Below are 27,383 nucleotides of genomic sequence, written 5' to 3'. Positions count from 1 at the left end.
AATTTTCAACCTTTAAAAAAAGTGTATTTGCTATGTGGGGCAGAGTTTCATTGAAAAGTTATTTTTGTGGGAGGAGGAAAGTGGATAAATGATCTTTTATTGTCTTTTCCTTGAATCCCTGCTGCAAACCCATGGGACACAAAAGGGTTAAATCCCTAAAACTGAGATTTATTGAAAGTTGTATTGGAATTGCATGCATTCACTTGTGGAACACCTATTTTACTTTTTTAACTGTTTGGTTTAGTGATTTTTAACATTGATCTTTAACCCATGTCTATTAATTTTCATCAAGATTTTAAATTTATCATCTGTGAGCATTTGGTCATTCTATATGTCAACTTCATTAATCTTAATTTTTAAATATTATTGCTAAAGTTCAGAGAAGGGGGGGGGGGCAATGGATTATATGTCAGGTTCCTATAGAAATATTTTTGACTAAATTCTACATTTTGTAGTTTAAAAATATATGGAAGTGATATTGGAAGAGAACAAAATAATTTTTAAATTTAAAATAGTTATATCATAATAAGTGACGTGCTCAGTGTTTTAAAAGAGGGGTGAAGTTATAAAGGGGTAAGGCATACCTTTAAATTTAAATTATAAGTGGGATGGATGTTGAATCTCTCTACATCCACAGTCAACAGGACCATGGTCATCATTGAAATTTTTTTGGTTGATATTTTAGCTATTACCAATTCAAATGGTATGTTGACACGAATATTAGGGGTTTATGGATTCAAAGTTATTTTGTTGGGGTCCATGTCATTTGTCACGTAGAATCCATACAATCATACATTACAACAATTTTAGAATAGTGATATAGAACTACGAAAAACAACCATTAGATATTTAATTTTCTTCAGATCGTGATTTTTTTATAGGAAATTTAATATCATACATAATTTTGTAAATATCAAAAAAATGATTATCTTGTAAACATGAACTCATTTTTTTCTTCTTCTGAATGCGTGTTGCCATCTCTGATCATTAGGATTTCATTGTCAAGGATAATAAAAAACTGTAAATGTTCATAACTTATTTTATGAATATTTGACACGTCATATATCTATTACGAGAAGTTTGAATTATGAATTGGCAATAGCTAAGTTACTTGTGTTTATTATATATTTGAGTTATATATATATACATATAGTATTGAGTTTATTTTGTGTGAAGCCTAAGATTTTAATAACTTCTAAACCGATTGAGTTCTCCATTTAAGGGAAGCAACGTACTCAATAATACCTGAAAGGATTATATTTTCTATTTCTTATTTCTAATCTATTAATATAGTATTTTATTTTATTATAGTATAAACTCCTCCTCTGATTGTCTGCCTGGTTCAAGCAAATGGAAACAAAGTCAGCTAAAGCCTCACTCATCCAACCATCTGCTGCTACCCAACAAACCTCTGTGTGTCAATTATTCAGTGAGCAGTGTAGGGCCACGAAGCAGACAACCACTGGCTGTGGATAAACCTGGAGGCAACAGGACTAGAAGAAGGGAAACTGTAACTATTGGTAAGATTTTATACCTTCTTTAAAAAATGACAAGAATTATTTTTAGCTATTTCTCCTATTCATTTTTTTATTTCTTTTCTATCTTTAGTAATCTCTTAAAGTTTGGTTTTGAAATTTTTTTCTTAGCTGGTATAATATTGAGACTATTAGGCTAAAAATAACTTAAAATAATTTCCGGCCGTTCAAAAAGGTTCCATGCAAAAGATAGCATTGTATCTTTCTGTCCCACTTTAATACATATCATTTAGCATCAGATTTTAACCTTTCATACAAAAGTGGTAGATCTATTCCATCGCATTTGTAATGAATCTCTTTTTTTTATTTTTTCAATTATGATTTTTTTAGGGTCATCAGTACATAGCCTGTACAATCCTGTGGGAAGTACATTAATGCACAACAGCACATCTACAGTACACAATAGTACATCTACATTACCCATATCATCATTACATACAAGTACATCAACCCTGCCAAGTACAAGTACAACAGTATTGAATCAAGCTAGAAGAAGTACTTCAACTATTCAGGTAATCAGGGATGCAGTGATAGAACAATGGAAAATAAACATTCTGTTAATTAGTTGTAGATATAATTAACTGTAAGCTATTTTAAAAGAAATACCAATATAGAAAAAAGTTGCAACTATATATCTCTGTATTTCAAGCTATTGTTTGTCTATTATTTTTTGTTTATTTCAAACACTATGCACAATGGTATAAAATAATTTCATTCTTGTTTTACCCCATGAGAAAAAGATTCAATTAGAAATTGAAATGACTGATTATCATTAAATTCTCTTAGTTGAAAAAAAGTTTGAAAACGATTAACTTTCTAAAATGTTTTGATGTTAACTAGTAAAATTAGTATGATTACTATAATCATTATATTTATAACAAACCGCAAGTCTGGGAGTCGGTTATAATAAGGGAAGGCATACTATACTACTATATGGTGAGTAAGTAGAATGAAAACAGCACAATTTTTACAAGAAATTAACTGGGACAAATTTAAGATCTTTAGACTTAAGGGGGGAATTTGGTAGTGACCAATCATAATTATGATTGAAATCCCCCTCCTTAAAATGCACTTTAGCAACTACTTGATGTGACACTACACTTACTGCGCATCTAATAGTGACACAGTTTTATATGAACATTTTTTGCAAGATGATATCAAATTTATTATGTTGAGGAGTGTTGAGCTGTGTATTGCATTCCGCATCTAACTTTATCAGAACCGCATTTTATTATAACAGTTTAAAATTTCCCATTCACACAAATTATCATCCCCTTCTATTAATTTGATATTGTGTCTTTTTTTTGTGAAAACGATGAATGCGGAAGTGAATGGACACCCAAAGGAAATGCTTAGACAAGGGGCTACATCACTTACACATGCATAATTGAATCTTACACATTATTGGTAGCGCAACTGCTTTACAACTTAAGTCCTACCGACCGTTAACCAAAACCATATATTAATTTAGAATAAAAGCACAAACCAAAAACACTTAATAAATGTAAATGAATCAAGCATTACTTATTTGTTGCCTCATTACAGTTTATTATTATTTTCATAAATAACCTGTATTTTAACAAAAATACCATCTCTATAATTAAGTATCATATTTTTCTCAGAATCCTAATTATTTCTATTTCTTCAATAATTTAATATTTTCTTATTTGCCTGTTTGATGTTTTTTGGCTTTGATTTCAGGGTGTTGTCATCCTTGTTAGTATAAGATGAAACATCCGTTGCAGTGACAATATAATTTATACTAATATAAAACATCTCAAATTATACATTGTAGTCAACTAATAAAAGGTAAAAAGCTCCGCATTTAATTGATATTAAACGACAATTATTAACTTTTTATGTAAACAAGGTTGACTCAATCGATAGATGTTAATTTTTGTTACTAAAATTTGCAGCCTTATAACAAGTATCTAATTTACCAAATAATAATGAAATGTAATTTATTGCAATACCGACAGACTTCAGACCCATTGATAAAAATTTATTATTGGTTAGTATCTTTAATTTTTTTATGTTAAATCCAGTTATATTACATTATCTATACGTCTAACAGTACAAGAAGATTTGAAATTGTCGAAGATATAACTTTCTAAATTTTAAGAGCCAAAATTTTAAAAATAATGATATGTTTCAGTCTTTTTCTATCTGATTTTAATTTGATTTGATTGAAATGTTGGAAGACAGCCTTGGATTAGTTATACCAGTTGGGAACATTTAATCATCTTTATTATTCCTATCCTAAATTTTGTACTTACTATGTAAATATAAAAATGCAGTCATAATATCTAATTTTTTTAGGCATGACCAATAAAAAGTCACAGAGAAAATGCTACATTTTCGAAAGTGTTAGATAAGAAATCAAATTAAAGATGTAGAAAAAAATGTATTGCTTACTGAACTCAAAAGTTGTTTTCGTTTCCCAACTGCTTTAGATTGATAAAGATTATATTGATACTAACATATAAAAAATTTCATTTTTATACCAAGGAAAACATTTTAGTTGCAAGATAGATGTTTAATCTAAAAAAAAAAAACTAAAGGATGAAGGGATAGACCAATGGACTGTAATCTAAGTAAGGTATAAATTCTGTCTTTAGCTGCTAAAAAAAGGGGTTGGGGTATTGGTTTTCGACTAATTTAACTTTTCCCGATATCTTTATTATAATAGATGGGGGGGGGGGCTATTTTTTTCGAATAAGTGAGACAAGTTGGGATTTTTCTAGGAAATTGGGGTGGGGTTTGATTATACTGACAAAAATACAGCTTCCCTTAAAATTGTAGATAGTTCTTTAAACATGGAGTCAAAACTTATTTTTCTAAGTATAATTATGAACGAATTACAGTCGGACGCAAGAGGTATTGAAGAGAAGATACTCATTGGTCAAAATTATTTTCCTATATCTAAAAGCAGCCAAAAAATAGGTATTAGGGTTGACAATCCGAATCCAGAATTCGTTTTTTAATAGCGGATTTAGATTCTTAATTGTTAGTGGGTAGCATCCAAAGTTGTGGGTTTTTTTTGTTGGTAATTATTTTCATTTCACAGTAGCTTGTCATGCTTATTTTAGGTTAGGTTAGGTTGTGAAAGAGTTAGAAAATGGTCGATGCAGGGTCTAGAATTAGGAGAAAAGCTGCAATGAAAATATCAAAAAAAAGGGCAGCTTTATATTCTTCCCAGTACCCGGTAAAATTAAATCCGTTGATTTTTTTAAAAACAAGCCTTTTAAAATATTGCTAGAATCCGGAATCCGACAAAAAAAGAAGAATCCGTTTTATTTTTGGACGGGTTTTTGTAAGAATCCGAATCTGAATCCGGTCAAAAAAATTTACGGATTGCCAACCCTAAAAAGTATTCTCGAGCATTAACTACGGACTTGTATGTATGCTGCATGTTCTTTGGTTAAGAAAATCTTTACCAGAAAAAATCCAGTCTATCTTTTCTAACAGCCAAATGAATCCAATTGCGTTATGAAAGCACTGATGGACAACGAAAGCAGAAAAAGATAAGTAAGTAAAGGACTAGTTGATCCTAAGATCATCAAGAAAAGACTGTAACTTTTATGTTCATTTATGGATTATAACAATTTCTGACAAAAATTATTTAAATTCAAATGATGCTCACAACGAGCGATCTTTTAAAATAAATTAAACTTGTATCTAAATTTTGTTGAGCTTGTTATTGTTACAAAAAATTTTAATAGTTATTTCTCGTATCGTATTATAAACGGCTTTCCGCGGATATAGAATGTACATTTCTATATCCGTAGAAAACTGGATATAATACGATGCTAGACATAGTTTTTTCGTATTCATGAGAACCGGTTCCTATCCACCGGATTCAAATGAATACGAGAAAAAGAATTTTCCCTATTAAATCAAAGGATTTAGCCAAGGATAAAATGTTTTTCTTGAGGCAAGGTAATTACGTCTTGCAGATTAAAAAAAAAAAATAATGGATTGGGCAATATTTATAAAACATTTAGGCAATGTTTGCCCTATTAAAATAATTTTAATAATTTTATTAATTTTTCAGCATTGGTCCATGTTTAACTGGCCATAAATCAAGATTATAGAATATAGAAGAGAATTAATATAAGTTTCTAATTTTTGTTGTTAGGCCTGATGACAATGTAATTTTCAGACAAATTGGCTTTAATGTCAGTCAGCATGTCGTAATATATCAGGAATAACAATTTTTAAAAGCGAAGCTTTTCTATAATTAGGTCCTTTTCGTTAATTTAGGGTTGTTAGAATTGTCCTATCGATTTCAAACTTTGCATGGTGTTTCTGTAGTAGTTAGGTACGATTTAGAAAGCGTAGCAATTCTATAATCGTTACCAGAATGTCCGTACTTCCATTTTAAACATGCTGATTTTTAACTTTTTTAACAACAAATTTTTATGTGATATAATTATCCGATTCATCTGATTTTTTGAATACTGGACAACAAAGCACAAAATTATAAGCAAAGCATGTCTATAATCAAGTTCTAAAAATGTAAGTATGCTGTACATTATCCTGTATTTAAGCAGTTTTTAAACAAATTTACTTACAATTTTGTTTCGACTTTTATACATTTATATTCTGATTATTCAGTTCTGACACTGTTTTTAAAGTGTCTCAATGAATATAAACCATACCATGTTGATCACTAATGAAATGTCCGATAAGATGAAGTGAAATCAAATCAATTGTATTAAATATTTTTTTTCTACAGATGGAAAATTCACAGCTTTATTATATATGCCTTAATACTTAACAAAATTTTAAATATTAACTTAACTTATACTTTTAAAAACTGCCTTGGTTCACTTCTCCCCCTGTCCACTAAAATTCCTGCTGAGATCTCATTTACTTTTAAATTGGAAATGTATCTTTAATTTGATTGTCACTATAATTCTTATTTTTTCATTTTGGGACAGCCCCGGGATTTTTCTCTGGTTTTAAAATGCAAAGGTTTTCATTATATTTGGTCTAACCGTCTTTTTTTGCGTTTAAGAATGAATTTTATGTAATTAACATTGTCTTATCTATTAGACATATAACATTTAACCCTAGTTGGGAATCAGAAATTCGTGTCGATATTTGTGGACTTCGTATACACACCATGCACCGTAATTAAGTGCTTTACTTACCACTAAGCTTCTATGAATGATGTAATACCTGTTAATGAAAATGTCTTTTTTTAGTTGGATGGTGAGTCAGAGAGAAGTAGACGTTATGGTAAACGTTTAGGTAAATTATTAGATGTACTTTATTCTATAAAAGTAGTCCTGCAAGTTAAAACATGTTTGCTAATTGTTGATTGGCATTTATTTGCAATGCCCGTTTCATTACCAAAATGTTAGAAAATGGTTTCTATTGCTGCTCTGTAAAACACAGAACAATGATGAGAGTAAGAGTCTAGGCAATGCATAGTAAGAACTGCATGTATAAGTATATTTTCCCATATCTAAAATAGCTGTTTAATTTTAGAATTTCGGCCACCACTGACTGAAAAGTTATCAAGAAAATTTGGACCAAATCTAGATCCAAATAAAAGTGTCTCTACTTCAGCTATTGATAAAGCTCTACAAGAAGATACTGAACCAATTACGCGAAGTGCTAACAATTATGAAGCTATGATAATGCCATATACCAGCAAATATGCTACTTTATCCACTCGTCATTCCACCATACCAAAACAAAGCCGTCGCCAGCAACAACGTTTAGAACCAGAATTTATTATTAAATCCACGAATCCTCCGATAGAGTCATGCTTGGCTAAATCTGAAGCTTCTGGTGTGAATGTAACTGTTAGAGTTATGACTGGACAAAAATTAAATTTGAAAATAGATGATAATACAAGAGTTCAAGATGTTCTCAGTCTTACAGTTAGATTTTTAGGTAACAAATTTTATTCTTAATTTAACGAAGCTATTTTATGATTTTAAAACCTTTTTTGTGAAGATTTTTAACTGTTCAGCATTAAAAATTTAACGATTTTAATGGTACTTTTTTTTATAAGAATCGATATCTAATATAAAGTAGTAAATCTTTTTTCCTACAGCAATTGTCTCTGCATTGGCTTAACCGGAGTCAAGCATGAGCCGCAGTTATTTTTATGCTTAAATATTTAACATAGGCCGTATTTACATATTAGTTGTCAAGTGGGCATAATCGATTAAAATTGTATGTCAATTCAATGCTTAGAGGTTCAATATTGTAAAGAGGAAGAGAATCTTGTATAAGTTTATTATGGGCGTTCTATTTGGAAAGAAGCAAACACGTGCAAACTCGACATATGCTTATGCAAATTTCGGAATGATCTTAAATATTGTTACTCGACCACACAACTCCCCCACTTTCAAAAGGTAACACTGACTAAGAATATAGGTAAAGGTAAAGCTAGGGTTGCGGGAGTGCATACTGTATTTGGCCAATTTGCACTCATTTAGAGTCTGAGATTAGGGAAAGGTATTTAAAAGGGACATGGAGTATTCATGCAGAAATAATACATTTACTTGTGATGGACAGTAGGAAAAACGTACTGACATATCTTAAGTATGGAGTTGCAGAACTATAAACAGGGAAGAGGGATAGGGTAGTTCACAGGTGTTTATGTGATTTGCATAAATTTCTTGCTACATTTTTTTAAAGTCTTCAAACATACTTACAAGGATTGTGACATGGACAAACATTCTAACAATTAATTGAAAAAAAAACACAAATCAGAAGATCAATTAATTAAATTGAAACAAAAGTCTACCATGAAAATAGGGTAATAATTAGAATCAAAGAAATATTGTTTAAGAAATATTTAGTATTTCGGCTAGACTATGATTAATTTGTGACTGTACGAGCATCCAAGCTTCATGCCTTCACTATAGACATTAAAAATTGTACCTAAATGTAAATTATTGTCCTTGTTTAATTTTTTTTATAAAACTTTTTCTGTCAATGTAGTACCTAGAGCAATTTATAATACAAACATTGCTTGTAAATATCTGTAAATTTTTTTAACCAATAGAATGACAACTTTTATAAGCAAAGCACAGCCTAACAAGTACAACTACTTCTACACAAAGCGCAGAAACAAATGAGCTGATTATGTTTTGGATAAAAGGAAATTTAAACTTCATACATTTTTTACTGGAAATTTGGTAGACTGAGCAATGACCATTTTAAATACACATGAAAAGCACATATTTGCATTGCCTTCAAAAGAGTACGAACTCTTATTTCCTAGTTATAGAGAAGTTGTGCCTTATACAAAGCTTAAGAGCATGTTTGTTAAAATACAGTCTCATAAACAATGTTTAAATGTAATAGTAGGTGTATTTATAGTTTTCTAGATTAGCAGTTACTTTATAATTGGCTTGATGATAAACTATTGTCTAATTCATTGTTACTATTCTAATTATTGGTTTTGTTTCTGTTGTTGATTTTTACTTTTTGACCAAATTTTTTTATGTGATTTAATTACCCTTTCATCTGATTTTTGGAATACCGATTCCTAGGACAACATAGTACAATGTTAAGAGCGAAGCTTCTCTATAATCAAGTGGTAAAAATGTAAGTATGCCCTTAAACAGTTTCCAATACTTAGGCAGTTTTGCTACAAATTTACTTAAAATTTAGTTTAAACTATTATATTTATTTTATCTTAATTCAATTCTGACACTGTTAATGACAATGTTCGTTTGTCCAGTTATTTCAAAGCTTCGCTTTTATGGATGTTGTCATCCATTTTCTGCTTTAACGCAGGAATGTTAGCTAGAAATAATAGGCACACACCTTCTCTGTACATTCCTACTCTATGCTCCTCTAACAAATGATAGACAACTAACCCTTTAATTGCATTAACTTTGTCTGAAGAAGCTAACTGCAACTGTAGTTACCACTTTTATCGTCTCTAGCATTACGCGGTGTGGTTGCCTGGTTCCCCTCCTGGCCAAGCCACGGCAAAAAAGGTTTAAGATATGTTTCTTATTTCTGTAGTTTAAAATATTATAATTTTATAAAATATATTCAAAATAAAAACTGTTTCTTTATACTCATACTTATATTATTGTAGCATGCATCATAAAACCAACGCGAAATTTGTATTATAATGCAAAATAAAGAAAACTGAAATAGAGTAGCAATCCTTGAATTTTACTCTATATTAATGTCATTTTGTACAGCACTGAATCCATTTATTTTCTACTGGAATATTTTATGGGCTAATACAGAATAAAATAAATTTTATTTAAATTGGTATGATATAAAAATTTGTAATAAGATAAAGTGTTACTTTACGGTAAACAAGGTTGACAACATCCTGAAAAGCGAAACTCAATTACCTTTTAAGAATTTCAACCGACTAATATCAAAAAACCATTAATGTAAGTGATTTTTTTTGTACTTTGAATTCATAAAACAGACTAGTTCACAATTTAAGGCATTAATTCAAGAAAAGCTTCGCGTTAGAATTTGTTTTTGGTGTGCGTTTGTGTGAATGTGTATTATTGTGTATATGTAAGTGTAAAGTATACTTACTGAAAGTCGTGAAATAAAAAGAAAGGAAAAAAGATTGAATTGAATCAAGGCAATTTTTTCCGCTCTTGGTGGTGTGCATTGGATTAATAGTGACATATATTCAAAAAAAACAAGAACAAATGCATCCATAATAACAAAATTTCATAAGAATCGGAAGTTAAAATACAGAAATGATTCATTAATTATTTTAACGGGGCTCTAACCTTGCAGGGTCCCATCCCCATTACGTTACGAGGCTCTTTTAACCCGTATGTAAGCTAACCTGACCTTAAACTAAACTTTCATTTTTGAGACGTGATAGACTTGCTATGAAACCTAACCTAAATTAACATAATCTAAGCTAAACTATCTAAAAAAGGGGTTAACAATTAATCTAAATGCTAACTTCACTTATTTACGATAAAACATAAAATTCTATTTTAACAATAACATTATATTTACGAATATATGTCAAGTTCCTTGGATGCATGGGAGGAAATCAGACGTGAACTATTTCACAAAATGCCTCTATTCATTTGCATAAAGGAGCTTTTAGACCTTTATATAGATAAATATATTTTGATGGCTGAACGATTTTTTTATGAATTCAATAAGAGAACTCAGGCTTTAAATAATTTATTTTAATGATGAAAATTTATAATTTACACTGAAAATAATTAAATGGCTTTGTAAAATTTTTATTCAACTGGCCGGAAGTGCCTATGTCATCGAAATTATGTTTCCTATTTAGCTAGCCATAAGGATGGACGTAAAAATTAAGAAAAAAGTTCTATAGTAGCTACTGAATATTTCTGCAAATATGTTTACAAGTTTATAAGGTAGCTTCCCCTCTAAAATAAGTTTTCTTTTGTTACAATGCATTGTTAACATGAGAGCAAAACTAATTGCTACAACAAGGTGTTTTTATACACTTTTGTATTTTCAAAATAAAAACTTTTTACTGTTCTTGAATAAACAGTTAGTAAAGTCATACAAAAAAGCAATTGTTTAAGACTGTTTTTAGCGCTACTCTATAACTATGGCATGTCAGATACATATAAATTGGCAAAGGTGTAGTCATTTGGACAGTAAATATGTTGAATATTTTTTATTTAAATTGATTTAATTGACTTTTAATTTGTATTAATGCAATTTTATAATTTCTATATTTTGATTTAATCGAAGAGTCCATTGTTACTTTGGGATTCTATTGTCCTTTTTTAATCTTTCTTTTTTATTTTAGGATTTCAAAAAGTGGACGAGTCCTTCTTCTGTTTGACCAAGTTGATAGATAATGAATATTTTTATGTGAGTCCCAGCTGGAAGCTGACAAAGCTGAGAGAAATGCAAATATTTGATATTGAAAATGAGAATCCTAGAAAGTCCAAGTCGCGGCGTAGGAGCAGTAGCTTACATGCTAGGAAAATATTTTTAAACCTTATATAATAAATATTGAATTTTTATTGAAGCTGCTATATAAGTAACAGTTTTCGTACAATTCTAGTTTTGTGTCTGACATTAAATATCTTATTTTCTAAAACATGCTTTATGATTGTTCTAACAAATGTTATAAAAGTTGGTTAACAATTATAAACTTGTTGATTTTTATCTCTTCAATGTCTATTCATTTGTCCCACTGTTAATTTTATGCACGGTTGTATATTTATTAACAGCACAGATTTACAGTAGTTCTTTAAATGTCCCCACTTGGCTAGTCTACTCATCGTTTGCTTTTTTAATTCTTTAAAAATTTGGTTTCTAAAATATTTTTATTTTACAGATATACAGCTTTAAACACTGATTTAATAGATTCAAAGAATAAAGATATGGGTACTTTTAATTTAAGGTAATACATATTTTTATTCAGATTATAGCTATTTTTCAGTAGCTTTTCCTTTTTTTTCTAGTAACTTTTTTTAATGCGCTCTCGCTATGAAATTTTGTATAAGTTATCCATTTTTGGGGATTTTTTTTCGGCGAAAATACTTGGATGTTTATTTTGGATTTTAATTTTCAGAAAATAATTTCTAGAAGTTTTATGGGGTTTTTATGTCTATACACGAAAGGATAGTAATCTTTTTTTCAATTCATGAAAACTTAATCTAGATTTTTTGAGACCCCTGACAATTTGAGTTCGTGTTCAAAACGCCTAATTCATCTGATGTATCTACAAATCAGACAAGACTATCTACATGGATATTACAGGTGAGACATTTTTGGAAGCGCAACTACTTTTTAACTATCCATCTGAGCCTCTAGAATCTAGTTAGAAATTATGTTTTCGGTTGTTTGACATTCGATTTGATGGGTTATTGGACAAGTAAAAATTGAAAGGACTAATCTGTTCTCATCAAGAGATCACAGCGTTAGAGGACCCTTCGGAGCTTTCGTTAATCTCTTTTTACCTAACTTCATATCATGGATGCTTTTTTTTCTTAAAATATATTATGGAAGGGGGCATATAATTCATGGATGATTCATTGACGAATAGGGTTTTAAGATTTAATAATCTATTTCATAATCTATTTAGAATGGGTATTGATGATCATATAGCTTTGTCTGGACTTACATTAAAATTGGATTCAATGGGAGGACATCCAGAAAATATTCACAGGTATTGTTAATTAATTAATATTGCTTTGTACAATTTATATTGTATACAATGACGGCTGGCTTAGTCCAGCTTGAATTAGAACTAAACATAAGAAAGTTAGGATAGAAGTTATTTATAGAAAAAAAGATTAACAAGATCCTTACCAGGTAGAAAATATGTATATTAATCCCTTTAAACAACAAAGAAAAAAGATAGTTTGTTTGAGGCACTTCAAAATGTTATAATAAAAATATTTTTTTTTATAGATATTTGGTGGAAAGATTTAGTTTGGAGCATTATTTACCTACAGTTGTTAAACAATTTTTAGGTAATAAATTAACTATTTGTTTACAATTAAACTTAAGCCCTATTCAAATGAATTAGGGTTGAAATATAAGAAACAATATCAAATAAGAGAATTTTTGTGGGAACAAGATCATGTCTTTCTTCCCTTTTATTTGTTCTTGTTGTCTACAAATCTTGAAATATTTTAATTAACATTTGTTTGTGAATTATATGAATTATATTTTTAGGTGAAAAGCAAGGAAAAGATTTGCTTATAAAGATGGCCCAGAAGGTTGATCCAACAGACAACTCCAGTCTTGAGATTGCTTTTATAAACAGATTGAAGAACTCTGGTGGACTTGTAAATTTTGTATATACACAGGATAACAAGGAAAGTAATGGTCATTATTGCTAATTATTAATTAATCTACTACTGCTCCCTAGATGCTTCTAGTTAGAGCTTAAAGGGGAGGAGTGATTTCCTACCACCTTCAATTTATATTTCAAAACAAAATTAGGAAGTGTTCTTTTCTACAGGGAGTTTTAGCTTTCCGGAGCTTTCTTGTAAAGCAAATTGGTCCTTCTTTTATACTATTTTTCCATAAATATTGATGCTAAGTTCAGCAATTGGTAAAACCTTGAATAAAAAATATATTAAAGAATTACATAAAATTCAGATACAATAAGTAAACGTCATAACCTTTAAATATCCGACAAAAAAAGAATAACAATATTAGCTATATCCACGGGTAGCGTGACATTCACAAGATTTTAAAGTAAATGAGTTTAATAATGTAACTGTGCAAAAATTATAAATTACCTGTGAATGTGGGTTAATCAGCCATAAAAACTTATTTTGAACAAGCACTACATATAGTGTCTATATCATGGGATTGATCAGTTAAACCTACATATCTTAGTAATAGAGTAGCTGTGCTTCAAAATAACACTCCTTAAATCCTGTAAGATGTATTACTGATAAATATGAATAACTGTAAGAAAAGAATATTTATCTTAAAACACCTTCAGGAGTGGGGCAGATGATTTTTTTTAAAAAGCATAACTACTTTATGGTTACCGTACTATGCTTGGTCAATGTTCCGACTAAGATAAATATTTATGCACTATATATCCTGAAGAATGATATATTTTATGGATGTGATTGTCCATGAAACATGATATCAAATTTAAATATTTTTGAAACTATATCGGTTAAATTCAAATTAAACATTTAAAATTGTAAAGCAAAGAAATATTTATCTTCTGCTCAACTATTTATTTTGAGGTATTTGAGAGTGTTTATGTTTACTCAGTTTTTTCAAATGTTCTGTTTTAGATTGCACAAAATTGAAATTTATTCAAATCAGATGCCAACAGGCCAAACTTTAGTTGCCTTCAAAATTATAATCCTTGAATTTTTGTTATCGCAGCTTCAATATAACTAACGCGGTCTGACTGTACGTGTATGGTGCAAGGCCCGTAATGGTCGTTACGTAAAAGGGCGATGTGTGTTTGTTTACAAATGAAAATGGTTTCCCTTAAAGTACGTAGCGAGCACACAAACCCTTTTACTTATAGAGCTTTTAGAAAATAATAATCATAGGAATAATCCCTATTTATATTTGACCATGCCTTCGGCCATTCGGGCTCAACAAAACAGGATTAAAAGTAAAACTATTCATTTTCCTTTTCCTACTACTGTCTAAAATCCATTGTTGATAACAATTGAATTAATGTTACAGAGTCCTTGCTAAAATAAAATTGGCTTCAGACAGAAAGAAATTAATTCCAAATTGGGTAAATTATTGGCAACATATTTTACATTTCATCTATTCCGCGAATTACTCTGTAATTTTAGTCTGTACGTATGTCTGTCTGTCCGTCACAGATATTAACTTAGCAGTTGGATTAGAGTAGCTTTATTACTAAAACTAAAACGATAGGGGGTGGGGGAAGGGTTGAATGGTGGTTAAGTGAGCTGTAGTTATATTAAATTGGACAATGTAAAATAAAGTCAGGGATAATGCAGCTGAAGAAAATTCCGTTCTCTTTTTGGATGCCACATTCCTGGTTGGTTAATAGATATAACCCTTATTATGGGAAGAATATGCTCGTGCCAAATACGTAAATTGTCATCTCAAAATTACTATCATAGTCACCACGGAAATAGGAATAGGCTAAAGGAATTCGTTATACTCCCCCTACCTCCCACTTATGCAGTTATTGGTTATGATAGATTACGTAAAGTTCGTTTGAAGATATGCCCCTCGGGATTAAGGCTTTTCATAGAAGATTATTGGATTTAGTCAAAAAATATTGTTTAAGTAAGAGTTAGTGATTTTAAGATCTATTTACACTTATTTACGCCTGTCTCCCTGAACGCAATGGAAAGACCACAAAACTCAGATGCATGTAAATTTGAAAACAGGGACAAATTTTCCAAGATTTGAAAGTAGTAAAATTTGCGTGAATTTCTTTTTTTTATTAGATACCTCTTTGCATTCTTTTTAAAAACTTTTAATTAAATAATATTGCATGCTTCAAAATAATTTTTAAAAGTTTGATTCTGTCCTCTCCCAATCTTTTTCTATAAAGTAAGGCTCGGCATCCGAACCATCAGCCCTGTGGCTGCAATTTATTATGGCTTAGAGTTGCCGCTGCTGAGATTGGCTTAAGTGTGGGTGCATTGAAAAGGCTTATTCTTTCTTTAAATATTTAATGTAGGGTATTTTTTCTTTAGTGATTTCTTTTGGAGGGTGGAGGTACCCTCCCCCAAAATGGTCATAAACCTTCCTCTGACCTAAAAAAAGATTCACTGAAAATGTGAACCATATCTGTCTAGCGGTTACGAGATCTTAATCTACAGACAACATGTTATTTTTGTACATATAAGGATAGAAAATTAAAAGTATATTTCTCTTTCCGCTCCTTCTACATCCTTCTTTATAGCTTAAACCCTCATTGATAATCAATATTAGATAATTTCTAATATTTGCATATTTTTCGCTTAATCAAAAAAAATTGCTACAAGGATGACAAGATCGGTAAAGGAGCAATCAATAATATTATTCAGTTGGCCAAACTGTGCTTAGAATTAAAATGAAAAATGATATTAACTGGTCTTATCGTCTTGTCATGATTCAATTCATGATCATGCAAGCTGTCTTTTGCGAACTTACGGATGGATGGACATGCCATGATTATAGAAATTACCTTTGGAAAATGTAAGAATGTTTATTCAAATTTTTTAGTTTGACTGGCGGCAATTAAACAACAATATGTTGCTGAATATTTTAACTGCAAGGAATCAATTAAAAAAACATATATTTAAAGCTGTAAATAAATGCATAAGGAAGTAGAAGAATGAAAAAAGGACGATGAAATCCTTAAGTATTCTCAAGTCAACATCTTTAAGTAAAGATTCAAAACTTATTTTGAAAACTTTTTAGCAATTCCTGCACTAATTCTTATTGTTTAAAAAGTTGAGCTACTTTATAACAAGGTATGTTCCTATATTTGTTTATTTAAGTAAATATACAAAATTTACGAACTGACAGTGCATTCTATCTCAAGTATTTCTTTTTCATATAAGTTGTTCCCTTTTTTTGCAATGCTATGCTTAGTACCGAAGCGACAAACGTATGTGAGTGAATGTGTAGATTCCCTGTCTAATTATTACAGCTTTTGTTTGCCAAGATTTTAATGTTTAACAAATAAAACTAATTTACGTTAACTAAGTCAATTAATGTTAAAACTATTCTATTTAGCAGTTTTTTCATTTACCAAGGCTCGGCAGCAAGTGCATAATAAACTTATGAATCGCAGGGAAATTAATGCCTGCGTACATAGGTAGAAATCATAAGGAAAATTATTATTTTCTCTATGGTAGAAATTTAATTCCTGACATATCGATATCGCGATATTCTAATGGGTTGGACTTACTTAGATATTAACATAATACTAATTTGTTTAGGTCCAACCATATTCAATTGTTCATCAAATTACAAAAGTAGCCTTGAGTTAATAAAATGATTTCAACAAAAATATCAAAAACAATAACAGTTAATTACTTAAACAAATTAATTGTTTTAAAATATTCTCATTGTTTAAAAGAAGTTGTAAAGGCTAAATGGTGCAATGTAGAAAATAATTAAAATTTTCTCATAAGGCTTCATTGCTGACCTGTTAAACTTGAATATTTTGTGTTGACAAATTATATAGGTAATATATTTTGATGCAACTTAAAAAATTAGACTGCTGAATTAAGCCCAATATTTATGTCGACTTTACGATTATTAATTTTCACTATTTATCTAAATTTTATTATGTCTTTGCCAAAAAAATAACAGCGCCAAAGTTTAATCTATTAGCTATGTCACGCCCCTGTAGTGGTAGTTACTGGGCAATGATTAAACCATGAAACAAGGTTAAAATTTGTAATTCCCATGCTAATCTAAAAACAATTATTGGAAAATGTTAGGTGTTGCAATAAAATGGTCAGTTTTTTGTTCTTCAATATACATAATTGTTTTACTTTTATAAGTAAGTGTTAGAGGTGGTTATGGTTAAAATGAGGGCGAGGTTTTTGAATGGTGTTTCATAAGATCCCCCCCCCCCTCCATCCAAAATTTTAACAGAGGTATTTATTTATTGCGTTAATCAAATTATAATAAAATTTCTTTTAATATGAGCTTTACTTTTCTATCTCATATAATAAAAGGTCTGACCATGAGTTGCTATACTACTTATGATCATTATTGCCCTTGTAAATTTTTATCTGATTATGCATGAAAGTTGACCAGTAAACCAATCTAATATGAGACATGACTCCTTGTGTAATGAGTGTTTATACATAATAGCAAAGGCTTTCAGCTTCTTGGATACATTTGTTCATAATTTAACTTGTAATAAACTAAAGTTAATAAATAAATCAATATGTGCTATGTAGATACAGGGATATGTACGTTATGATGAAAATGAAAAGCACATTTTGTTTACTGTGTTAATCATTTAACCTCTTATCCAATAATTTTAAGCTGCCAAAGGCTGAAAATGGATTTAAAAATTTGACTCTTTTTGAGATCTTTTATATTATCATGTTGTGATATTCTTAATTCCATCTATTATTGTGCAATTATTTTTATATTTCCTGATAATAATTTTCTTCATAGTTATATGTGTTTAAACGTCTTATGAGGTTCATTTATGCCTAGGGAATTTTGCGGTTTCATTCGCCAACTTAATTCATTTAAGTAAAGCAGGGTTCGGAAGCCGCGCCTCAGCCGCGCATAAGCCTCAGTTTTAAACCTGCTTGTGAGCAGAAAAAGAAATTTTTGAAAGAAGGATTGTCTACTAAAGAGACAGTTTTATACATCCAGCTAAATTTTATAGTGATAAAATGACGATTTCACTGAGGCTTACACGCGGCTTACGCGCGGCTTCCGATCCCTGAAGTAAAGTCAATAATTGTCGCATCTACTTCCGTATATTATTGAAAACTCTATCTTTTATAGTTGTACTATGGCGCATAAGCATAAAAATGGCTTTAAATGGGTGTTTAATGTTGCGAGTGAGGTTATGTGTGCTGTTGTAATATACTGAATACAAAAAAAATTATGGTCTGTTTTTATTCTTTTTACGAATTGATAAAACATATATTACGTGCTAACATAAGTTTAATATTACATGAAAAACATTCAATACTTAAAATTTCAAATATAATACATTAAATTAGACATTTAAAAAGATATTTAATTATCTTTGTACATGTAACAGTAATAAACTAAAAAACACAGATTCCAAGTAACATTTGATCAGCATCTTGTCATTGCTCCTTGTCTTTGTTTTTGTCTCATATTTGTCCAAATTGCGACCTTTTACAGATTTATTTAAGCCTTTAAAAAAGAGTTCTTATGGAATTAAACTAAGTAAATTGCTAAACTTCCAATAAAACATTTAAAAGAATTATGAAGATTTTATAGTAACGTTCAAAATAACACAGCTAAACTTGTCCAAAAAGTAAAGAAGGCTCGCTAAAAACGTAATATATTTTAAGAAATGTGTCTTTAAATGTTTTCAAGTATGTTTTTTTTTGCTTAAATTGCAATTTTTGTTTACTTCCTGTTTGTGTAATTTTAAACAAGAATATAATATTCCGTGTTGACCACATAACAAAGTACCATTGTACCATACAATTTTAAATTAGCAAAAAGATCATAAAAAATCAACAAAAAATATTGCAGCAGCATTATTTTCTTGTCAACTTTTGCTTTACGCACGAATTTCCAGAAATTTCAAGGAAATCTGACGCAAACAATTTTTTTGCTGGAAAAATATCTGTAATTTTTATGCACTCATTTATTTTGTTTTATCATGCAAAACTTTTTATATATAAAATATTTGGAGGAAAATAAATTAATATGTCAAACTAAATGATCTTTTGACATCAAAATTATGTGCTAGAAAAATGTAATTACGTATAATAAGTAATTAGGTAATTACTAAAACACATGCATAAAATTTATTTAGTAACTCGTTTTAAAGTTTTTAGTTTCTTGGATTATAACTAGACCAATGATACATCGACCCTGCTCTGTTAGATATGACCATTATTTTTATTGAAATTAGGGCTTGGATTTGAGACTTGAAAATTGTCATCTTGTGTTGGTTGAAGCTTGCTCAGACAAGTTCTCCTCTGGTCAGCCTGCTACCAGAATTACCTGGCAAGATGTTAAGGTAACTTTCTAGAACCTTTGATTTTTAACTTAAAATGTCTTACGGGGGGGATGGGGGTGATTGCTTTCAATTAAACTCTCGACTAGTTTTGAATACAACCCGATGTAAATAAATTCATTCTATGACTTTAAAGCTATTATTGGACGACAATGATTTTACGTGTTGAAAACGACTTTTGTTTAATATACTATTATGAATGTAGATTTTAATATAAGTAATCTTTGAATTTTTGTCTCATGTTTGTTGTTACAGTATTTTTTCAGTTTCTAAGTAAACACTTAACATGGTTTAATATTCTTCTGCATCTGCAAGTATTATTCTACTTTGGTGTACATTCACTTCCTCATAGTATCTTATCTGCATTAAAAAGAAACTTTAAAATTAAAGAAATAATTTGATGTGTTTATTGAAGGAAAATGAATGTGCAGCTGGGCTGCTGTAATTTCATGCAGATATGATGAATTTATAATGTAATACTTGTACGGAAGTAAATGTACATCTTCTATTTTATCCTGTTTTGGATAAAAAAAATTTGGATAAACTCGTAATTCCCCATTGTGTGACCAACCCCACATAATTCATTTTGTGAATTTTAGTCGAGTTATAAAAGGATAAGTTAACTAATTAATTAATGGCTAGCAACTTCACACCTAGAGACTGGGGGCTTTAGAATTAAGAAGACAAGAAAACTGGATTAAACATACCCTAGACACATTTAAAGCTTATCTGAAAGAAAAATTTAATTCTTCCTGCCATATCTGTACAAAATAACCTTTCGTTTTTATTAAAAAACTCTTTAAAAGATTCCTTGTGGGGGGGGGGGGGTTAATCTAGATCCCTGACAAATAAACAGGTAGAAAATTGCTTTAAACATGCTCTCTCTGTGCACTACTTTTTAGAATTATGGACGACATCCAACCAAAAATAGAATATACAAAACTAAAAGCAACTATTAAATATATTCTCAAAAGGTATTGTGAGAGTTATACAGATATAGAGACTGGTTTTATAAAAAAAAAATAATAACTAATGTTAAACTTAACATCTATTTTCCACAAAAATCATATTTGCTCTTGGTGACCAAAGAAGTTTAGAAATATGACACGAAAGGTGACTTACTCACAAATAGAATTATATTGAACCCTTTCCACCTTGAATGTAGCATTTGATGTTGTAATGACAATATGAATTTTAGTTTTCATAGTTTATATCTCTGTCCGTAATTTTGAGTGGGTTTAGCAAATTAAATACGCAGAAATAAGTAAAATTAAAAACAACTTTTCTTCTTTAATTGATATTGCGCTGCCTTTGTGCTTTTATAATCTGTACAAGGACAAATCTGTCCAGAAGTGTAATTTTAATTGTAATTTGTACATTTTATCCTATTATATAAAGTAGTAAGGGTTTTTGTCGGAAACTTAAGATCTTAATAACTACAAAACCGTTTAGGTTCTCTATGTTTGATAAACTTCGTATAGGTCCTGTAATGGTTTTAGGCTATTTTTTCAGATTTAAGTCTTATGATATTTCTAAGCTATTTTTCTAGCTTCTGTCAGGACCTTAGGATAGAGAGCCCCTAGAAGCTAGGGGAGCTGCCACTAATAAAAGTATAAAGTAAAGAATTTTTTTACAAATACATTTGTCCAGATTTTTAAGACAACATTTGTATTTCGTTTTGTAGGTTAATGGGACATGTTCGTTATACAACAATAATATTTTCCTAAATAAGCCAATGCGTTATATAAAGTCAATACCTTAACTAATTAGACTGAGTGACGGACACGCGAACATATTGGAGTGACTTTTCTACTAATAATGCCCTAAAATGCATTATAATTGAAATTGCATTAAAACTAAAGTTATACTTTCAAACTATAATAGCTTTTAGAAGTACATAGTTTAATAGAATCGCTCTAACAAATAAGTTCACTAAAGTCAACCCCCCCTCCAAAAAAAAATACGATTAATAAACTAAAATATATAAGAAAGGAAAGCTTATGGCAATAATTATATTTAAATAGAGTCCCTTAAATATTATTCATTCCAGACTTCAAGTTAAAAGCACTCTTACCTATAATAATTTAGAATTAGAGGCTTTTCGATTTGTGAAAGTTTATGTGGTTGGGTCGGGTGGGGGGGGGGGGGTGCTTGCATTTATTTGGAGTGATATTGGCTTTAACTTTATATTTTAATGCTTAAATTAATATGCATTCCTAGAAAAAAATAAGGAAAGAGGGGGCTAGGCAGCGACCATTAAGCTGTGCAGAATTCAGCACCTTTTTTTGTTATCAATTATTTAACACCATGTTGGTCACGATGATGTAACGTAAAAACGAGACAAATTATTGAATTTTTAGGATCTAAAGAAGCAAGGTGACCAGATATACTTCCATGACAGCAATTCTTCAATCAAATACAAGTTAGAGTTTGGTTCTAGGTAAGCAATTATTTATTCGTAGTTGTACATTGATTTGTAGAGTAAATGCATGTTGGTCAGCAAAATCTTAACATAAAAATCAGCACAAAATTCTCCCTATTCTCACCTAGAGCAATACAGAGATATCAGAGAACCAAGTAAGTCATAGTCAGCAGATTCTACCGATAAAAAGTTGCTATATACCTCAAATAGCAGCCAAAGATTCATATTTCCCCTCTAGAGCGAACGGACGGGACAGACAAAGTAAATTACGGAGTAGCTTCACTACCTAAAGGAAAATATATATTTGACGAACAAAATGATAAAGAAGCCTTTTCATTAAAAAATGCAATCTAATCTGTCTGTTTGTTAAGGAAATATCCAACAATTTTAATTATATGCTGCCTTAAACATTATATTTAGCATGGCGGGTATTATCAAAACAATATAAAAAGATTGTTGAGGTAATAACAAGGATAACAACATCCATAAAAGCGAAGCTCCAAAGTGAGAAGAGAAACAAATGAACATCAACATGGATTTAATAGCCATGTTTTTATATTGAAGAAACAGAGAATAATCGTTAGAAGTCTTGATAAAAATTTCACTGTTTTATAATACTACTAGCGGCTACACCCCCTTGAGGCCTCTAGTGGCACTTTAAATGTTTTTTATTCAAGTCTCTACGATACCTCTTTATATTGCGTTGAAGTCTTTAGGCGAAAATATTTTTCTTCTAGATTTTTTTGGGATTTCTCTTGGGTGAAATATTTATGAAACCTATGAAAAGCTACCCTGTTAAGGAGAACCCGATCGGTTCAGTGGTTAGCGAGATCCTTCAGTACACACAAACAGACAGACAAACAGACATCCTGTTAGTTTATTATAAGGATATGTTAATAATATATTAATATATATTAATTCATACATCCTTATAATAAAGTAACAGTATGTTTGTGTGTTTGCGTGTTTGTGTGTTTGTCTGTACCGAAGGATCTCGCTAACCGCTGAACCGATCGGGTTCTCCTTAACAGGGTAGCTTCTCATAGGTTTCATAAATATTTCACCAAAGAGAAATCCCAAAAAAATCTATTTTCTTGGGGGGTGGGACACCCCCAACCCCCCCCAAAAAATGAAAAATCCCCCCCCCCCCAAAAAAATTTTTTTTTAAATTTTTTTAACAAAAATGAAAAATGTGGGGGGGGCACCCCCCCCAAAAAAAAAAAATTTCGTCCCCCCCCCAATTTTTTTTTACTTTTTCTTTTAAAATCTAAAATAAGAAATTGAATTATTATATTCGACTCTCTCCTCCTCAAGTGCCCCTAGAGGCCTCTAGGGGCGTAGCCGCTAGTTAATTCATAAACTAATAAATAAATATAATTGAAATGAAAATACGACCCATCTGATACAACCGTATTTTTGCTACTATTATGAGATTTAACCTTATCTATATTGGAATCTTCATAAATTTACAATAAGCAGGAACAAGAATGTGATTCTGACAAACAATTCTAAGTAAAAATTTCCTCTCAACCCCCCTCCCTTTTTTCTTACACCAAAAAATAAGTTTTACTCCAACTTTACTCCAACTAAATATTTAATTTTCGGTAATTGCAAATGGGATTCATTGGCCGAATAGCAGCCCCTGACAATAAGAAGTATTAGACATACTGATGTTGTAGGGTAGATTCCTACCAACAACTTACATGGTATTATCATTTTTTCGTTCCCAGATCAAATCTTTAATAATAACCTCAACCCTCGCCATAATATTTTCAAGATTATCTGTAAAGGTAAACTATTTATGCTTTTACTATTAAACGTGGGGTGACGCAGTCGCTAAACTACCATGAAACTGCAAAGAAATCATTTCATTAATACTTTATCAGCTTGATATTCCTCTTATGTTCAGTTTTGACCGTATTAATAACTGAAAAGATTCAAATTTAACTTTTACATTAAAGTTTTTCAACCTTTCTATGACCTTGTAGTTGATGTACGTAAATAATAAATATGGGTACGTTTACATAGTTATTATAAAAAAATATTTTCACATACAACAAGAAAATAAGCTCAGCTTAACAACCTGTAGCTTTTCGCAAATTTATGCATTGCATCATTCAAAAGGCGTTAATGATATAACTTACTGATACTGATAAAAATCTTGCTTGAACAAGATGCCTTTTATGTTCAAAATTATATTATGTTACAAATATAAGAAACCCTTATCTACAATTCTAAAAATAGCATAATTATTGATGTTTTGTCTTCCCCGAATAGCCCAATACTGAAACAACACGGAATGAAAAATAAAAGTCTACAATTAGTAATGGACTAAATTAGACTAAAATCTTTTTATGACCAGTTAGTATATTGACCGATAGGTCCCGCGGTTAGCGAGATCTTCTTCATTTTAATATAGATAACAACAGGTTATTGTATAAACCCTTATTGAAGAAAAGTATTGTTTTTTTTAAGTTGAGGTAGCATTTCCTTTTCAAGCTTAGGTCAGGCAGACTTTGTTGGTTAGCATAAATCACAATACAACACAAAAAGTAAGGCTCCACATCGTTGGTTAGTGGCAAACGGTTAGGAAGCTGCAGCTATGTTTTTCTCAAAGGACTAATGCGGCTTACTCTTGGAATATCCAAAAAAACGGCTATGTGCATGGCTTGCTAAAAACTTTATGTAGCTGCAAATGCAGCTGGTATACTTATATATCAAAATATATCAGCTGCAAGTGTGTTTTTGTGGGTCACTGATAAACTAAGTGAGAGAGTGCGTAGATACTGTGTTTTTAACGATAATTGAGCTACAATCATAGCGACGAATATCAGCGCAGAAGAATTCTAAGTAAAAGGTAGCTGCGCTATTTGAAAATACCATGAATATATGTTGTTTTGTATTGATACTACCACAACATGCATCATTGTCTCTTCTTATCAAAATATCATGCAATATTTTCATATTTAGAAACAAGAATAATAGTTCTTATTAGGACCACAGCCAAATATAAATATTTATGTTGTATTATATTATTGGCATATTTTTTTATTTCCATATTTTAAAAAATACACTGTACAATGTAATAAGCGAAGCATCTCTATGATCAAGTACTAAAACAATTTTTGCAACAAATTTACTTACAATTTTGCAAGACTTATACATTGACATTCTGTTTTCAGAGCTTTGTTTTTAAGGATGTTGTGATCCTTTTCATTTGAGAAAGTGTGCGTATTAACAAATAGGTTTACTAAGAACTTATACTCTTATTTTTTTTAGTGGGGGGTCCGGGGAGGTTGCGGGGTTTCCAGCCATTTTAGTTTTTTGTATTTCTTGGACGTAATCGTGTTTCTGGTTTAACACAGAATGAATTATACAATAGTTGAGCTGAGTTATACATTTTGGAAAGTTTTGTAATATTGGATTATTCTATTTTGTAACTTTTAGTGTTATTGCAGTTGCTTATAAAAGTAACAAAATATAGAAAAATAGTATTGAAACGTCTTCCACTAAATTTTTTATAAAAAATACTTTAAGAAATAATAATTTTAAGACTCCTTTAATTTGATTTATAAGACGTTTTTTTATAACATTACCTTGGTAAGTTTTTAACATTACCTTGGTAAGTTTTTTTCAGATATTCTTTGCTTCATACCTAAAATATTCTACTCATGACATGATAATATTAACCCTTTTTTCTAATAGCTAGGAAACCCTTTTGTATTAAATTTAATTTGTATAATGTTTTGATATTGTTGAGGCTCTGATATCATAATTTTCTTGACGTACTATTTTGACAAAAAATTGATAAAATATTGAAAATATAAAATTTTTACTTTGGTTATATAATATCACAAAACTTTGCACAAAAACCAGGTGAAAAGGTAGAAAATTATGTTCATTAATAACGCAGCAGTATTAATTTTTTATGTAAAAGAATATAAAATATTGTGCAGTAAAATTAGAAATTATTAAAATGACAATTCTAAAAAATATCTTCAGGGATTGGTTATAGTAAGTTAGGTTTACCTAATACTTGGTCTAAAAACCGAAGCGTCTCAAGCCCCCCAGAGGCCAGCAAGGTTAAAGTAAAAGGTGGTCAAGTTTCAATATAAACCCTAGCTGCATTCAACCGCGCGGCTTACTTGAGCCGCACCTTTAGCTGCGAGACTTACAAAGCCACTCCCAGCCACACAGCTGAAGGCGCGGCGCCGACCCTTGATGTTAGCAAATCTACTTTTCTACGATAATATTTTTTTGCATATTCGTCCTTGTAAGTGTTGTCATTATTATTGGATATTAGTTGGATATTGGATTGTCCAAATGTTCACTTTATGCATTTGTGTCTTAAAATGTGTAGAAAAAGGCTTGAAATAAAAGTACAAAATATTTTAATAAACACACCTCACCCTCCCCCAACTGAAAAACACAAATTTAATAAAAATGTAATTACTGAAAATGTCGATCAAAGTTTTATAAGCGGAAATGTATAATGTATATGGATGAATGACAAAAACCAATCACAATATTGATTTCATTGTTCTTCGATATTTTTTTCTAAAAAAATAATAGATGGATGTCATAGATGGATTGTAAAACTTTATGCTACAATTAGGCTACATTGATATAGACTAAAACAAGGACGTCCAAGGGGGGGGGGGTAGGTAAAGTGGTGATTACCCCCCCCCCCCAAAAAAAAAAATCCCCCCTCCCCTTTAAAAAAATTACCCCTCCTCTAAAAAAGAAAATAATAAGCTTGGACGCCCCTGGACTAAGATGTAAAAACGGATGTAAAAAATGACAACAACTCTATAAAACTTTTAATTCGTATGTTAACGTTCTGCTTCTATGTTTAACTTTTAACTTGGTAAAAGCAATGCAATTTTATTAGTTTCCATGCAAAAGTTAAGCTCGTTTTAGATGCATAGGTTTTGCAAGCTTTACTTGCAGTAGGGGATTTTATTTGTTATTATTTTAGTGCGTTTCACCTGGTATTCTGTATAATAAATATTAGTATTAGAAATACTTTTTATTAAAAAATATTTTCTTAAAATAAATGTTGCATATATATTTGTATGTGAAAAAGTAGTTTTCCTGTCAAAACAAGTATTTAGTAGACTTCACATAACTTTTTTAAAAGCGAAGCTTTTCTATAATTAGGGTCGGTCCGTCCGTCCGTACGTCCGTCCGAGATAGTTAGCTTTAATTCGGTAATTTAGGCATGTTAAAATTGTCCTATCGATATCAAACTTTGCATGGTTATTCCTGTAGTAGTTAGGTACGACTTAGAAAGCGT

The 27,383-nt window shown here is 30.4% G+C and overlaps 2 protein-coding genes across 2 annotated transcripts in view; one reads left to right on the top strand and one right to left on the bottom strand.

The window, feature by feature from the left end:
- LOC145333457 (uncharacterized) overlaps positions 1 to 27,383 on the bottom strand; it is a 202,496-nt gene that overhangs the window by 149,917 nt on the left and 25,196 nt on the right. The gene's annotated exons all lie outside the window — the stretch shown is intronic.
- The window catches only part of LOC145333455 (uncharacterized), a 70,063-nt gene that overhangs the window by 33,097 nt on the left and 9,583 nt on the right, over positions 1 to 27,383 (top strand). Inside the window, exons 10-21 of the mRNA XM_080178605.1 lie at positions 1,312 to 1,520; positions 1,866 to 2,047; positions 6,746 to 6,791; positions 7,032 to 7,442; positions 11,299 to 11,476; positions 11,836 to 11,901; positions 12,162 to 12,260; positions 12,586 to 12,669; positions 12,915 to 12,976; positions 13,182 to 13,325; positions 19,562 to 19,668; positions 22,026 to 22,105. Of these exons, the coding sequence (XP_080034731.1) occupies positions 1,312 to 1,520; positions 1,866 to 2,047; positions 6,746 to 6,791; positions 7,032 to 7,442; positions 11,299 to 11,476; positions 11,836 to 11,901; positions 12,162 to 12,260; positions 12,586 to 12,669; positions 12,915 to 12,976; positions 13,182 to 13,325; positions 19,562 to 19,668; positions 22,026 to 22,105 (1,668 nt within the window). The remainder of the gene's footprint in view (positions 1 to 1,311; positions 1,521 to 1,865; positions 2,048 to 6,745; positions 6,792 to 7,031; positions 7,443 to 11,298; positions 11,477 to 11,835; positions 11,902 to 12,161; positions 12,261 to 12,585; positions 12,670 to 12,914; positions 12,977 to 13,181; positions 13,326 to 19,561; positions 19,669 to 22,025; positions 22,106 to 27,383) is intronic.

This window comes from Acartia tonsa, chromosome 12 (assembly GCF_053477335.1).
Source record: "Acartia tonsa isolate MP-2025a chromosome 12, ASM5347733v1, whole genome shotgun sequence".
Lineage (NCBI taxonomy): Eukaryota > Metazoa > Arthropoda > Copepoda > Calanoida > Acartiidae > Acartia > Acartia tonsa.
This window is presented reverse-complemented; position numbering and strand designations above follow the sequence as displayed.